This window comes from Stegastes partitus, unplaced genomic scaffold, assembly GCF_000690725.1.
Source record: "Stegastes partitus isolate 25-593 unplaced genomic scaffold, Stegastes_partitus-1.0.2 Scaffold1297, whole genome shotgun sequence".
Lineage (NCBI taxonomy): Eukaryota > Metazoa > Chordata > Actinopteri > Pomacentridae > Stegastes > Stegastes partitus.
Window position 1 is genome coordinate 293,422 of NW_007579028.1, and position 15,864 is coordinate 309,285.

The 15,864-nt window shown below is 40.8% G+C and overlaps 1 protein-coding gene across 1 annotated transcript in view; it reads left to right on the forward strand.

The window, feature by feature from the left end:
- The window catches only part of pappaa (pregnancy-associated plasma protein A, pappalysin 1a), an 86,535-nt gene that overhangs the window by 46,942 nt on the left and 23,729 nt on the right, over nt 1-15,864 (forward strand). The window contains exons 11-14 of the mRNA XM_008298245.1: nt 4,409-4,519; nt 6,133-6,268; nt 6,509-6,722; nt 10,359-10,533. Of these exons, the coding sequence (XP_008296467.1) occupies nt 4,409-4,519; nt 6,133-6,268; nt 6,509-6,722; nt 10,359-10,533 (636 nt within the window). The remainder of the gene's footprint in view (nt 1-4,408; nt 4,520-6,132; nt 6,269-6,508; nt 6,723-10,358; nt 10,534-15,864) is intronic.

The window sequence follows — 15,864 nt, forward strand, 5'->3', positions numbered from 1 at the left end:
CTGTCACATTTGCTAAGTCGGTTGACGTAGCCCATGTATATTAATAATTATAGCCACATGTTGTGAACTTGCAATTTCTATGTAAAATGATCAGGTTTTGTTACTTAACCTGTGATAAAGTGAGTGCTATAAATGTTTCTGGGCTCCCATCCCTCTCTCCACAGTGCATTAATCAATGCACGTGACTTCTGCCGTCCTTGGGGGCTTACTGTTGAGAATGCATTTACCCCAGTTCTTAAATAACACCTGATCATGGTACAAATGAGACACATGAGTTTTCATGCATGATCTCCAGCAGTCTGGATGTATTCTTCCAACCAGAGGAGAGTTTACCACCTGTTTAAAGAACTGACTGGACGTGGAGAGGGTTTTTATGCATCTCTTGTGACTCAAATGCATTCAGATGAAACATTCTATGCTAGTGTTTGACCTTTAAACTGTAAAATTAATGTTCTGTTATTTAAAGCTACTCAATCCAGGATTAGGCTTGAGGCCATTATGTCAAGAAATAAAGACAGTTTTTGCATTTTATCAGACTTTCATTGACAAAATATACGATGAACACTGCTTTTATTGTTGAACATCTATGAAGGGAGGTTTGTTAGGTTTAGCGTTGTTACCAAGGACCAATGTTTGGGACAAGATCTGAGACCTGAGATTAATTCTGACAGCTCAGATAGCAGCGTCAGATCGAAGCCAAAAGTCGCAAGTGTGGGCGACAAAGCAGCCATATTTGGTGATTTCATTTGAAACAGAGAAAAACACCACATTTCAAAATAGATTTCCATTGTCGACATAAAGATCTGTTTCAAGCTGTCAAGAGGGAGGAAACAGAATTGGCAGGAGATCAGGAAAAAAGTAGTTAGCCATCAGATTGTGCTCCAATAAAATCCAGATGATTGTTTGAGGAAACAGACGGCAATGGATGCATGGATTTTCTTTATTGTTGTTAAATCATGGACGTCATATGGAACACAAATTCAGATTGGGCCATGTTATGTTTAAGATTCACCTTGAACTAAAACAAACTGATTATTAGAAGTAAAAACCAAATATCTAAATGGAGGTAGCATTTAAATATGTCCAAAGTTTGAACGGATCTGGGAATTTCTAAAATATATATATATATATCATGTTTAGTCACAGCAAGAAGGACTTGATCTGGTAGTTGGCCGACTGGGGCCTGTCGAGTCTGCAGGTTCCTCCAGTTGTATGGGTTTCCTCTGGGTGCTCCTGTTTCCCATCAGTGTCCAAGGACGTTTGGGTTTGGCTAATTGGCGACTCTGTTTTACCAATAGACATGCAAGTGAATGAGAATACTTGTAATGTGCCTTGTTAATGCGTCAGCCCTGCGATAGCCTGGAAGCCCGTCCAGGATATACCCAACCAATGAACGTGTGTGAAGATTTGCTCTAGTCCTTTGTGACTCGTAAAAGGATAAAAGTTTATTGATGGATGGGTGAACAAATAAAATGTGTAGAACTAAGTAGCCTCGCTTCAGAAGGGTGGTGTTACAATCACCAACCTCTTCCCCCGTCTTTAATGACAGAATCAACTCTATGCACTTTGGTTCTTAGTTGTGATGCTTTACGAAAGGACAGTTGAGGGAAAACTGTGTAGCTAGTGCCACCTGTGTTTACACAAAGTCATCAGTTTACACATGGAACGGGTTTTGTCACCTATCCTGCCAGGAGCGAGGTGGAAGGGGAAACAGGTCGTCTTGACTTCAGTTCATTAAAACGCCTACAGTAACAATAACTCTCTTTTTATTTCACCTTAAACTTTACTAAATAACTACATTTACTGGTAACTTCATTGTGTAAACTTCACAAAACCTTGACTGACAATCTGGATAGAGATCTACGCAACTGCACTCAAATGCGACCAAAGTCTCATGGCGACTTATCGCAGGTGTTTTTGTCACCTGCATTCCTCATTTCTGCCGCTTCAGCTCTGAGCGGAAAGGTCACGTCAACAGATCCAGGGGACAGATATATGGAGATAGCTGGTCTGGCCAGTTTTCCACGGTGGCAGGATCTTACAGTAGCCTCTCTAGCAAAACTCTCATGTTACTGGTGTCTCATTTCACTAGCTCAGGGCAGTGGGCGAAACTCAACGTCCTTGGGTATGTGTCCTCTCTCTCCCCTATTATCTGTGTTTATCTATTGCTCGATAGTCTTTTACCATCTCGCACATTTACTTTGAAAATGAATTTGTGCTGATAATGAATGTTTGACATCTGAGCATTCCTGTTCCCTCTACACCCCTGCTGTCTTGCTTTCCATACATTTCTGAGTATGGTTCACAATGCTAACGTTGCTAATGAGGCGATGATGCATGGGACAGAAATCCCAGAGGTGATCCTTTGACTTTCCGTGTTGCCAAAGCTACGGTAATTAGGTGAATTTGTCATCATGGAATCTATGATCACTGCATAGTTTTGGTTTCAGTAGCAATACATTGTCCTTTTAAAGCTATATCCAACCAATGTTGCTGCTTTTCATAATGCCAGGTTACAGTTTCTGAGAACTAGCTGTTGAGAAATGGTGTCCAACCATGTTAGGAATTAAACACAATTATTGTAGGAGGGACCCAATGTTGTGTTCAGGGAGACATGGATGCATTGAAATGTACCATGATGAACCAAATTTTGGGCAAAAAATGTAACTAAAGGTGAACACTGACATCTACATGGCTGGCCAATCATGGCATTAAGTCGGTGTGAATGTTGGATACCAGGTGACACAGACATCATCTGTCCAATATCCTGGGCCACTGCTACATTACTGCATAAACTCCCCTAAAAGTTGTGGCCATACCAGAATTGTACTGGGGAAACTGGCTCAAATGTTCTTTAAAGCAAGTTAGACAGGACTCGAAGCTTTAAACATTGGTTTTAAATAATCAGCTAGCTGTAACTTAAAGATGAGTTTGTGTCGTGTTTATTTTGCATTTCACCATACCTCACGATCTCTGGCTGCACTGATTGTGCTGGCATTTACCCTCAGTGCTACATTCAACAGCCTCTGGAATAAAACAACTTATATATTCAGCTTTGAAAATATTATATATGAGGCCGAGTGTCATTATCATGCAAGTCAGAGCTCAGTTAAATCGCACTTTTGACAGTTCCAAATACATTTGATTGTTCGCTATCACACGATACCATCAGAGAGACGACTGATTGGTCCCAGATTCACTCTGCAGAATGATAACAAGCCCAAACATACAGCCAGAGTTATAAAGAGCTATCTTCAACAACAAGGAGAGCAAAGAGTCATGCAGCAGATGGTGTGGCCCACAGAGCCCCTGATCATGGAGTAAGTCTGGGATTACATGAGGAGACACAAGCAACTGTGACAGCCTAAATCCACAGAAGAACTGTGGCAAGTTCTCCAAGATGCTTGGAACAACCTTTAGGGTTTTTTTTTTCTCTTTCTTAAAAAATAAAAATATTGCACATTGAATGAAGTTAACTGACAAATAAAAACTGTTCATGTTTTTTTTTAAAGCATCCTCACTTCGCTATGAAGTGGTGACCTATGTGCTCTACAGAGTCATGGATGCTCTCTGAGGGCTTCTAGTGGACAGGTGTGGCATGACAGACTTTAAAAGCAAGGACATGGTGAGCACACAACACAGTAGTAGGAGAAAGAAAAGAAAAAAAAAATCAGGGACAAAGGAAGAGAAGAGGGATATTGGGCATGTGACGCATGACAGGATGCCGAGTTTGTTGACAAGACACAAACAAACAGTACAGCACACAGCGCACGTCAGATGCACGTCAGCTCAAACAGCCGACAAACAGTCGACAGGAGGGGTAAAGCAGGGGTCACAGCATTGTCAAAGGGCCAAGGCTCTAACCCAATTTAAAGCTTTTTCACTGGTAAGTGTGAAATACATGTTACTCAGCTACTCAGAACAAGCTTATTTGACCTTAAATCTAGCATGTAGGCTCCTTTACTTACTTCTTTGTACATTTTGCCAACAGGGGGCTATAGTGATGGGAGGCAAGTAGGGAAACGGAGCTTTTCAGGGATCAATACAAACGCTGATAAGAGCAATGACAAAATGAGTAGATGGCACTGAAATATTTTAATTAGGGCAATTAAATTTTTTTCTTTTTTACAGGTGTTTTTCATGTAGCTCATAGGATTTGACTAATAGGACTCAAAACAGAAATTGCCCGCACGCCACCAAAGTCACTAAACGTCCAAGTGGCATATCACAGACTGGCTGATTTTTTTAAAGCCTGTTAACCCCTCTTTTAAAAAAATCTTACCTCCCTAAGTTGTATCGTGCATTTACTTAAAATATATTTGGAGCTACAGAAAGAAAATACATTTTTATTTAGAAGAACATAGACAAAATTACTCATTTTCCTTCTCCCTGTCCTCTGTTTCCGTAGACATGTCAGTCGAAGGTGTTCGATCTCTCTGATGGAGTGTCCCAGTACGCGTGGTTTCCTTGCCGTGAGGCCCACCAGTCAGCATGGGGGTATTCTACCTATTGGCTGAAGGTAAGACCAGCATCCATTTCATATATCATAGGTGACACCTGAAAAGAAGGATGCATTTTGGTGCAGTGTTATTATACATTACTGAGTGTCAAACAGCTGTACTATCACCGGATACTGCTGTAGCTTTAGAGGATCATGTGCATAAAAGGCCTGGATTGAGACATAAAGTGATGAAGCATTAAGTTATCTATGCACAGTTTTGACATTTGCATATTAAAAAAGAGGGGAAAACCTTATTTGAATATCCACCTAGGTTCCTTTTTATCATCTCAGTACAAATAAATCTTATCAACCAGCTGCAGATCTGAACACCAAGCAGTTTAAAAAAAAAAAAAAAAATCCTGTTACATTTTTTATATACAGCGGATGTTTTTTTTTTTGTCCTGCAGTTTTATGGAAACAGCACAAAGCATACAATAGATAAGTTAAAAAATCTATTTCTTTGATTCTTTATTTTAAAAATAATAATAATAATAAAAATAAAACCATCATATACAACATGTTCCTGCAGGTGTTACTACATACACCAGATATTTTACTACTTACATTTTTAATTTGTTTCCATACTTTTCTTCTATCTGCTTTGTGCAAACACAGCCTGCAGTTCAATCAAATTTAGCTGGAAAGTCTGAAAATCTTTGTCATGTAACTGTTGGCTGCAGCTGAGTCAGTTATGATTTCAGAGTTACAGCAAAGAGAACAGATTATTTTTAATTATTTTTGTTTTTTTGTTTGTTTGTTTTACAGCAACTGATTGGTGCAAATGATTTAATTTTTTGTATTTTTAAAAGAAATGAGAAATGGAGAATAAAATTACTTGGATGAAATATCACGTTTGTAAATTGACAATATTTTTTGTGATATTTAAAGATTAGATTTGGTCCAACACAACAGCACATCACATTTGAGTGTTTTAAAGAAAGTCTTTCAGTTTTTACATTTTCTGGCTCTGCTAAATGGCTTCGTTTTTGTTTTAAAGACAGCATGCCTTTACTACCCGCTGAGTTTTGGGGTTCAGAGGGTTAAAGGTATGGCAACCAATATGACATCTTGGCACCAACAGCGTTTATTCTAGTGTTGAGTACAAGAGTAGGTGAAAAAAACAAATAATAATGCTCTGGTAGAGGATTTTTATTCATGTATTCCATTGTTTCTGTAGTTATTCAACCTAATGCTGCTTTTATTTTGCACTTCCTGTTCAAGCAATGCTCATATAAAACTATAGTCTGTCTATAGCTATAGTTTCCTTGATTTATAAACTGATTTGTATGATCAACGATCCTATACTTTTCTGATTAGGATGAGCCTAATTTTACTTGAAACTACTTCTATCCATGGACACCTCCTCGTTGTTGTGGTGGCTGAGGGATTCCAACATTGTGCAACTTCAAAAGCCCAAAGCAGAAGAATTACGCTGCAGCTTGATAACACATGTGACGGATCGGACATGATTCAAATTAGGAAAAGAAAAGAAGAAGGAAACGCACATTAACACCTACGAGAGATAGAATTTATGTTATGAAATAAAAAGCAAGACTAAGACTATTATGAGATGTAGTGATTTGTTACTGATTAATTGTACTCAGCTTTACACTCTGTTTTCCTTCATTCAGGCCCACTTTTCTCACCCCATGGTGGCAGCAGCAGTGATCATACACTTGGCTGCTGATGGGACCGGCTACATTGACCAGACTCAGTGTAATATTACTGTGCAGTTGGTGGACACCAAGGAGGGCATCCATAGTCTAGGTGAGAACTCTTTCATGGACTTTCAAACTGCAACCTGCTTCATTCACCTTTTGTCGAATATGAATGAAGAATGAAGCCCCTTAAGTGTTTGTCACTCTTATCCCTCTTTTTACGTCACTATCACTCTTCCATCCCGTCCGTCTCTCCCCACCCACCTTTAAGGTTGGATTAGTGTCTGGTTCTGTCCCTTACCTCAACCTCACTGCGCTCTGTTTTGTCTTTTGCCTCGTTGACTCCAAGGCGAGTGGCGTCTGAGCTGCCGCACCAACCCCTTGGTGATCCCCGTGAGCCACGACCTGTCGGTGGCCTTTTACCACACCAAGGCTATCCTGGTCATGTTCGCTTCCCGCCTCGTGGCCATCTCCGGCGTAGGCCTGCGCTCCTTCCAGTCGTTCGACCCCATCACGATCAGCGGTTGTCAGAGCAACGAGATCTACAATCCCACGGGGCAGAGGTGAGGCCAGAATGACACAGGCTCCACAATCAAAAATCATGAGATCAATTATGTGCATCTAGACAACTACGCCGTCACAGAAAGACACAGCTAGCACAATTAAAGGTATAGAGAACTGAATTTAGCATCATGTTTTCTTAAAGCCCTTATACAGATGTATATACTTTGAAAAAACTATAAAACTACACACAATATCAACTATGGATTACTGGCATTTCCATACATCTGAGAAATGACACCTTTGTGTGAGTCAAAGACAAAGAACTGCCTCATGACTAAGGTCTATATTTTAATGTTAGGTTCAGCTCAGTCATGTAACCAAAATCATAAATTTGTCCTCGACGTCATTATAATCTGAGTAAATTTCAACAATGAGAGTAACCCAACATCCACAACATCCATCCAAAAGCATAGACAGACAAGCAGTAGGTGTTGTATACAAAATAGTACAATCACAATGTAGAAAAAAAGAACGACAATATTTAGACAAAGTATGACAGTGTTTGTAGTGAAAAAAAACAACCAATTAACCAACTTTCACATTCCACTTTGACTGCAAAATGTCCCATATACTACTTTGAAAGTGGACAGACTGCGTTTAGACAGAAGACACAAAAGCAAAAAGGACAAAACAAGCTAAGACAGAAAGGCTTTGTTTTTGCCTTTGTTTTGAAATGGAGGTAAAGAAGAGGATAGAGAATTTGTGAAGCAGGAGGAATAACAAATGTTCCCATGTCAGGGTTCAAACCAGGATCCGCTGCTTGGGGTTATGCGCCTTTAGCCAATTGGCCCGCGGGTCGCCCTCAAGCTGTTTAATGTCAGACATCTGCCCGAAGCTACAGCTATAGCAGTAAAACATTGGATGTAACACGTATGACATCACTGGAAATGTACAATTAATTTGGACCTGTTGTTGAGCTCCACAAATTTTCTAACAATAGAGCTGCCTCCAGCACTAAATCTTGTTTACCGCCCCAGTTTGTTATGTTTTGAGTTCGGCTGCAGTACACACTGCATAAAAATATCCCGTTTCTTTGAAAAAATCCTGCCAAATGGACATGTTTCTCCTGTAATAGCTCCTGCATTGTTCACTGAGGCTGCCATTTGTGTAATTAACTAGTTGATTAAATAAATGGCCTGTCAATCAGGCAATAAAAGGTGACGCCTAACGCGGAGCTGTATTTCATATTTGGACGTTTCTGTGTGTGTGTGTGTGTGTGTGTTACAAAACGATTCACAACAGCTGAAACCTCAGAGTCTGACCCCGGGAATTAAACGTGATCGATTCCAAGTTAAAAAGCCATTAGCAGTCGCTAAAGCTATTTCCAAAACCAACAAAACCATTATTATCTATTTTACCCATCGGTTCGCAATTTCGAATCCACCTTTCGTTTCAAAACCGCGCCATTCCGAGTCGCTCCTCCTCGCAAACGCAGCCGAAGCAGACCACACGCACAAAAAGAGTCGCAATTTACCAATTTCCACACCACTGTCATGCATGAGACAGTTCACAGGGATGACGCTCTCCACCACCCCTTTCAACGCCAAGTGCGCCAATAAACACGGCGGTGCACAAAGCGCGGCTGGTCAGGGGGTTCTGTGTGCAGAGATAGAGCTGTTTGTGGCTTTTGTTGTGTGCCAGTGAGACATCCAAGAGCACCTAAATAGATTAAAACTGCTGTGTATCTGCATCAGCCAGGAAATTGTTTGTTACCGCACACACAGACGCAGTCGCCTTCTCCCGAGTTCTTGCTGACTTTTCTTTCTTTCATATTCTCTCATCCAATTTCCCCGAGGCTCTTTTATAAGCATTATGCATGTATGACGGCCGGCCCGCTAGACATGCATGTTGGGAACTTTTGAACACGCGACGAGCTGAGTGTTATAATATAGTGTTATGATCAGTTATTATTCACCGGCCTGTTCTTATGACACCAGAAGAGACTCGACCTCTTTACGATCTGCGTCTTTTCTTCAATCAACTTCCAATTCATCATCTGCATTTTGTCGTCCATATACCCCTCTCTTTCCAAATGACTTCTCCCTCTTCTCCATTTTACTTCACTCCGTTTTCACTTCCTCCTCATTCCCTCTCCTTGCTTTTCCACATCTTCCCTCCTCCTCCTCCTCCTCCCCCTTCATCATCGCCGTTATCCCGTGCTGTCTTCTCATCCTTTACTTTCACGTCATCTTCCTTTCCCTCTGACTGCCATCTCTTTCTCCTTAATTCTCCCCTTTTTTGTGCCTCCTGCTCCCACTTTCCTTCTCTCATTCTCCTGGGCTGAGCAGCATATTTCCCGTAATACTTATTCCTCCACAAAACACCACATCCCTTTTTCCCTGAGTTGTTAACAACAGGAGCTATTAACATGACTCAGTTTTATGTTCCATGCTTGTCTGCAAGCATATGCACATGTATGTTTTCCCTTTTGTCTCAGCTTTTCACACTCGTTTTTCTTTTTCTCAGTTTTCATTTTTTTCCCTCTTTTTTTTTTTTTACATTCACGCCTTCCTGCATTGAGACCTGTTACGTTAATTAATGCAAAAAGAGATATTCACATAGGTTTTTATCATGTTCTCTCTTTTCTTATTTTATTCTTTTTTGCTGTCACACGTAATAATATTCTCTTGCGGCGTATACTGTATTCTCATTTGCAGGGGAGGAGGATAGTTTTCCAGGTAGTTAATTGTAATTTATGTCATAAATTCCAGAGTGACGAGCAGAAAACCACAACGAGATTTTGTTCAAAGCCAAAGTGTCCACAGAGGAGGCCTCTAGGCTTCCCGAGTTGGTCCTCAAAGAAGACACAAGGCAGTGCTGCTCTAACTAGTTTTCACCTGCTCAGCTTAGCTTCGTGTCAACATAAGCTGACACAGTGGGAAGGAGAGAAATGAAAGCCATAGTAGCGATAAATAAATGGTTTTCATCATTATTGAATCGAGAGAAGAGTGAAAGTCTGCGACAGAAGCAGGAAAACAAATGGATGAAAAGAGGAAAATGCAGATTCCATTCTTGCAGGAGTGAGTTTAACAATGTTTCTCCAGACCTGTATTTTCTTACATCCTCTCTCTGCCCCCCCATACCTTCCCCTTCTTTCTCTCTTTCTCCCTCGGCTTCATAAGGGAACCCTATACTGTAGAATGTGGACTGTTGTAAAAAGGTGCCTTGGGCATCCGAGCATTCCAAGAGCATTAAATGCCTTCTCCATCAGGCTACTATGGAGCCGTGGCCAAACTCTGCCATTGTAGCCTGCACATAATCTATCCTGTTGCTCTTAATTCACAAACTATGCACACGCAGACACCCCATTTCGTGCACATAGCAAATATGGCAATCTTTTCTCCATGTGGTTTATTGATTTGATATGTTAAGCAGTCATTGATGGATGGATGTGGTTGACTCAATGCGTAGCTTTGTCTGTTTGTGAGCGAATGCGCGACTGCTTCCATGTTTGAGAGTCTGCAGTGTTATTTTATGCACAACATTTATGTTGGTTCTAAGTTAAAATGTGGTTTTCAGCTTTTTTCTCTCTCTCTCTCTCTCTCTCTGTTCTCTGTTCCTCTCTCACTTTCTTTTACCACCCCCCACTACCTACCCACCCACCCACACGCACGCACACACACAATCCCTCGTAGTTGTGTACATTATTCGTGCGAAGCCATTGACTGCCAGGAACCCTTAATCCGCAATGCAGAGCTAAAGTGCAGTAGCCCTGGCCGCCACTTCTACAACGGAGACCGCTGCACCATCTCCTGCAACTCTGGATACGTCCTGCAAGTCCACCAGGATGATGACATCATCAAGAGCCAGGTGAACACACGAGTGCACTGCTACACACACACATGTTTAGGCGCACGGTTAAAGAGGTACGAGGATGCATAAATGTACACGTGCAAACACTTAAGTGCAAAAGCATTTCTGCAGCATATGGAACATGCATGCAAACATGAATCTGCGAATGCACACGTGAACATGCATCGATGCAAGCTCAGGGCACACGAATGGCCGTGAGACAAAAAAGTGCAAACGAGCTTTTCTTTCTGCTCTCCTCTCCTCTATCTCTGCATTTATTTTGTCACCTGCAAAAACTAGGCTTGGCACGGCAAGCCTCCAGGGAGAATGACATCATAAACCTCCAGGTAGATGAGTGCTGCACTGAGAAGTGGAGCCCCAGTCTCCTCCTCTTGCTAGCTCGCTACACATATACAAAAACACTACACACACACACACACACACACACATGCACACGCACGCAAACGCACACACAAACACTCGCGCACACACTTACTCTCTACAAGCACAGACATAAAAGTGTTTAGTCTCTTGCTGAGCATGCTGCACCATCACCTCAAACAGTCACTTTGTATTGCTACTCCACTGGGACGATGACATCATCGCATAGTGTCTGCTCCCTCTCCCTCGCTCCATCCCTGCTCATTTCACACACATTGAAGTCTCTGTTAAAGGGCAGAGATTTGCTACCGCTGTCACTAAGCAGCGCACATTAAATGCTTCCATGTAGATACCGACGCACATACGGTTAAGTACAAGCGGCGCGAGGCAATCTCCTGCATAGACAGAACACAGATGTGGACGGATACGGTGTGCACACGGATGCATGCGCACCACAAGTAAACAAACAAACAGAGTAGTTGACACCACATTGTAAACCTTTTGGATTGGGGCCAAGCTGCTGTAAAGGCCGTATACACGCTTTATCCTTGTCCACGGCTTTGTAAAGCTGTCTGCAGGACAATCTATTAATGCTCCCTCAGAGAGCTGGGATGCTCAGAAAACAAGCTAAATTTTGTTTTTATGTGTTTTTTATGCGTGAGAAAAAAAACATGCCTGCTCTGAACGCGTGGGTCTGTTTGTGTGCGAGGTTGTAAACATGAAGAAAAGACGCAGGGGGATGCAAGAGACGAGTAAAAAAGAGGGATAGAAAGAATTAGTTTCCTGATGCTTGTTCTGGATTCTGACCTTAAAAATATTTCATATCATTTATAATAACTGCTGCCATTTTCCACGAGGCTGTTACTAGAATGTGTAACTTGTCCTAACTGGAGGCTTTCTAAAACCACAAAGGTGTTTTGCCATCGGTTTTCTATTACTTAGTGCTTCTAAATATTCATGTATGTCTGCATGTAAAAATAAGCATACAGCAGGTGTGTGTATGTGCAGCATATTTATATCAACAATCATACATATGATATGTACAAACACTCAGAATAGTCCTCCATTGAGTCTGCACAGATTTCTAATTGCATTACCTTTTGATTGACAGTGCACTATGTGGCAATTCATCAATGTCAATTCATTTAGTGATAAATTATGCTTTCCAGAGAGGGAGAGGCAGGAAAGTACAGAGAAAGTGGGGTGAGGGGGGGACAGGAGGGAACAGAAAAGGAAGTAGAGCTATGCCAAATACCTTTTTTTTTTGGACCCTGAATGTTTGCCACAAATGATGAGTGACAGTTCAAAGGTATTTAGAGGACTTGTTATTTATGAATAACTTTTTTGCATTCATTTCCTAAACTTCTGTAAAAGGCATGTGGCCAGTTTTCTTGCTATCAGATTAGCATCTTGCAGTTAATGGAAATGGATAATGTTGAGTTAGATATATGTCTTGTGAAATGCAGACTGTGTCGTTTTCCCTGTTAGATGTAAGATATCAGATGTTTTTAGATGTGGCCTTTTAATAACAATATGTGTTCTATGATGTTTGTCCTGTGGCATGGCGGGCAGTTTTATTATTAGAGCACATTTTACACTGATGAACAATTAAAACTCTGGCAGATGAATCCTGAAAGAGATGAATATTTTTAGAATTGTATTTGAATTTCTTTCATATACATGCATCGGGCTGTTTCTCTTAATTGGGTCGCAAAAAGAAACTTACTTTTGATGCATTCCTTCCAAGTGTCCAGGATGACATTTCTTTCCCCGTTTTGTCCTGCCATTAGAAATTCAGTTCAAATTCATCTTAAGGTGCCACCAATAATTTCTCTCTAGAATACAGTTTACCAAAGTTCGATGTGAGAAAGAAAGTTACAAATGCATGTCATCTGCATATAAACGAATGTTGCAACTCTAGACAATAATGCTTGACTGTGGTCATGTAAAGCATAAAGTATAGAGGGCTAAGGATTGACCCTTGTGGGACTCCACAGAGAATTTTTAACTCCAGTGATTTAAAATTGTGATCCAACTGCAAATTACAGGCTATGAATTATGATTTCATGGCTGACGGTGTCAAAGGTGCCTGTAAGATCCAGTATAACAAGAAAGAAAAGTGCCTTAGAATCTGTTTTAGTTTAAGCTGCTTTGATGCCATTATGTGAAGGCTGATTAGCACATACTAAGATGATGTTATAAGATAGAACTATGAATAATTGTTTGTATAAAACCTCTTCTGCTAATGTCACATTCTGAACAGTTTCTGACGAATGTGTTCTGTTACAACTCAGATTACTAGCTTGCTGTTCTATTCCAAAGTCAAGTCTTCTACCATTGATAACAGTAGACTTTGTGAAAGTCTTTGTAAGCTATGCGAAAGCAGTCTCAATGGGCAATAAAACACATAGAAATGATCATTTTCCATACACTTTTATCTGTTTGCAACATGTTGACACTGTTTCGTGGCTTGTTATATTGTCATTTTTGACTCCAACAGTAGCCCAGATATAACTGCAGCTGCTCAACTGCAGAACAGAACGAAAAATAAAACAATCCACTGGACACATGCTGCATCAAATAGAGGACACGTGCTGCAAGTCAGAGGGCTGGTAATAGATTAATCTGCCCATATTCATAGTTGTCATCTGCTCTAATTTCTCCCTTAAAGAGGGTAAAAGCGTTAATGGAGTTTATAAAAAAAAAATCTGATTCTCCTTGACCTCCCAGTGTGCATCTCTTCATTTAGTTTAAAGCCAGACGAGTCCTTACAAAGACACACACACCTCCGCACTAAGGTTGAAAAGTGCAGCATGAGGAGCAGCCTCTTGTCTTCTTTCATTAGCCAATTACATTCTTGTTTCACTGATGTCAAAGTGGTTCTGGGAACACCACCTTCTTAGATAATGCTATCTGCGGAACAAATCTGTTTCCCTTACTTGCTTTATTTGTATATGTGTATTTTATTGCTGTCTTCCCCCCACCCCCTATCTTCTTCTCTGATGTGGTCAGGGAACACTGAGTGCTGCCATTGAAGAAGTCACATCTATTTCAAATTGGCCTCTCATTTTGCAGGGGCTCCGTGGGCTTAACCACAGCGCATCGTGAAACAGTACTTACACATGTGAATCAGAATAAGCCCCCCAGACCGACATACTGTACCTGACGCTGATCAAAAGACCCTTTTTTGGTGGCATCAAAGCAATCGCAAAAATGTTCACAAATCCAGGACCCTGTAGGTATTATCATAATTTGAGCTGTTATGTGCAACATAAACTGAACAGCTATTAGGATCCATAATGACATATAATTTTTAGTGTACTTTTTCATTCAAGTGGGCAGTCAGCCAGAGACAGACTTTCATGTACGTACTCTGTTGGGCACCCAAATGCAGATGTTTGAAGATATTTTCCAGTGCATGTGCCCAGGGAGCAATTTTGATCGGAATGACTGGAATCCATTTTGGGTCTCTTAATCCATTTCTCATTTTATGTATTGTGTGGATCTGTGCTTGCTCCAGTTTTCGGCCTCTCCATAGGATATGTTCGCTCGGCACTGCTTTGGAAACACTTTGACCTTCAGCAAGCCACTGGCGTCCAAAGTGGAGTTTTAACACAGATGCTGCTCTGCTGCTAGTGTGAATGGACTGAACATAGAGGACAAATATCACCATGATCATTAATAAAGTGGGACTTGTAAAAAAAAAAAACATCTGCCAGATAGCTGATTTACATCAGTGCATGTCCACTTGTGACAGCATTGGCCATTATGTGTCTTCTGACGCATATGTCCGTTGAACATGTCCCTCTACTTATAGGGCAGATAGACCTGTGATTTATAGATCTGGACTTTAAATCACTTGGTTGACTGTGGTGGCTACCAACCTTCCTCGCACACCGTGTCTTGTAAATGCTAATGATAATAGGTGTCCCCACCAGGTCAGCGGTGCACGCCGGAGACCTAATGGCAGCTTTCAACCAAGTGTATGTACATTAGAGCGGCAGATATGTGTCATTAGCCCCACAGCGAGGGTGTGGGTGAATGGTGTTTTCCGCTTTACTGTTTAAAGGTCCTTAAAGCCTATTTTGTCAATCAGCTTTCTACTATGAACGTCGTACTGTACTATGCGGTCTTTCATAAGCATACAATTTTATGCCAAATTTAAAGCTTGGCATAAGATTCAAAATTCTTTGTTTTATGTCTGTGTTCTTCTGTGTCTTTAACATAGGCAAAGGCTCTGTTGGAAAAAAAATGTGGTGTTACAGTATTTCCATGCACCGATTAGTTTGGCAAGAATTGAATCAACATGACAATGTCTATTGATGTGTGGTTTAATTTTCCAAGCACTAGCGCTATCAATCTGATAAAACCTCACCCACTCAGCCCTGACTCAGAAAAGTTTAAACTCATAATAAAATATGCCTAAGAACTTAAAAAAAAACTACAGTTGATTGTGCTCATTTAGTCAGTCTGTGTCCAAGAAAAATAATTATATTAAATTATATATAATTTTAGGAATTGAAACCAACTTGTCCCGAGGGCTTTAAGGTCAGTGAGCCTATTTTTGAATTCTCATGAGTCTACCAGTAAAACTTGGTTGAATGACAGGGAAAACTGTGAATTGCAATCCAGTTCTTTAAAGCGACGACACAACCCTTTAACCTGTCGTCCCTTTGCTGACTTTATGGATGCTGAATTGGACAGACGTTTGTGTGGCTGGTTCAAACATGTAAATATTAATTTTCAGTGACCAAACCAGTACAACCCATTCCATGTCCTACTTATAGAAAATACACTTAAGTTTCATCTGTAACTATAATTGGAAGAGAGCTGCTCTGTACTTGGAGTCACGCTGGGAAAATTGTAAATGTTACTTAATACAAACTGTCCTTCCTTCACTCCAAACAAAAACTTTCACATGGTGTCTTTTTTCACACAGAGCGGTTTGAAAAACCAAGCTGATGTGAT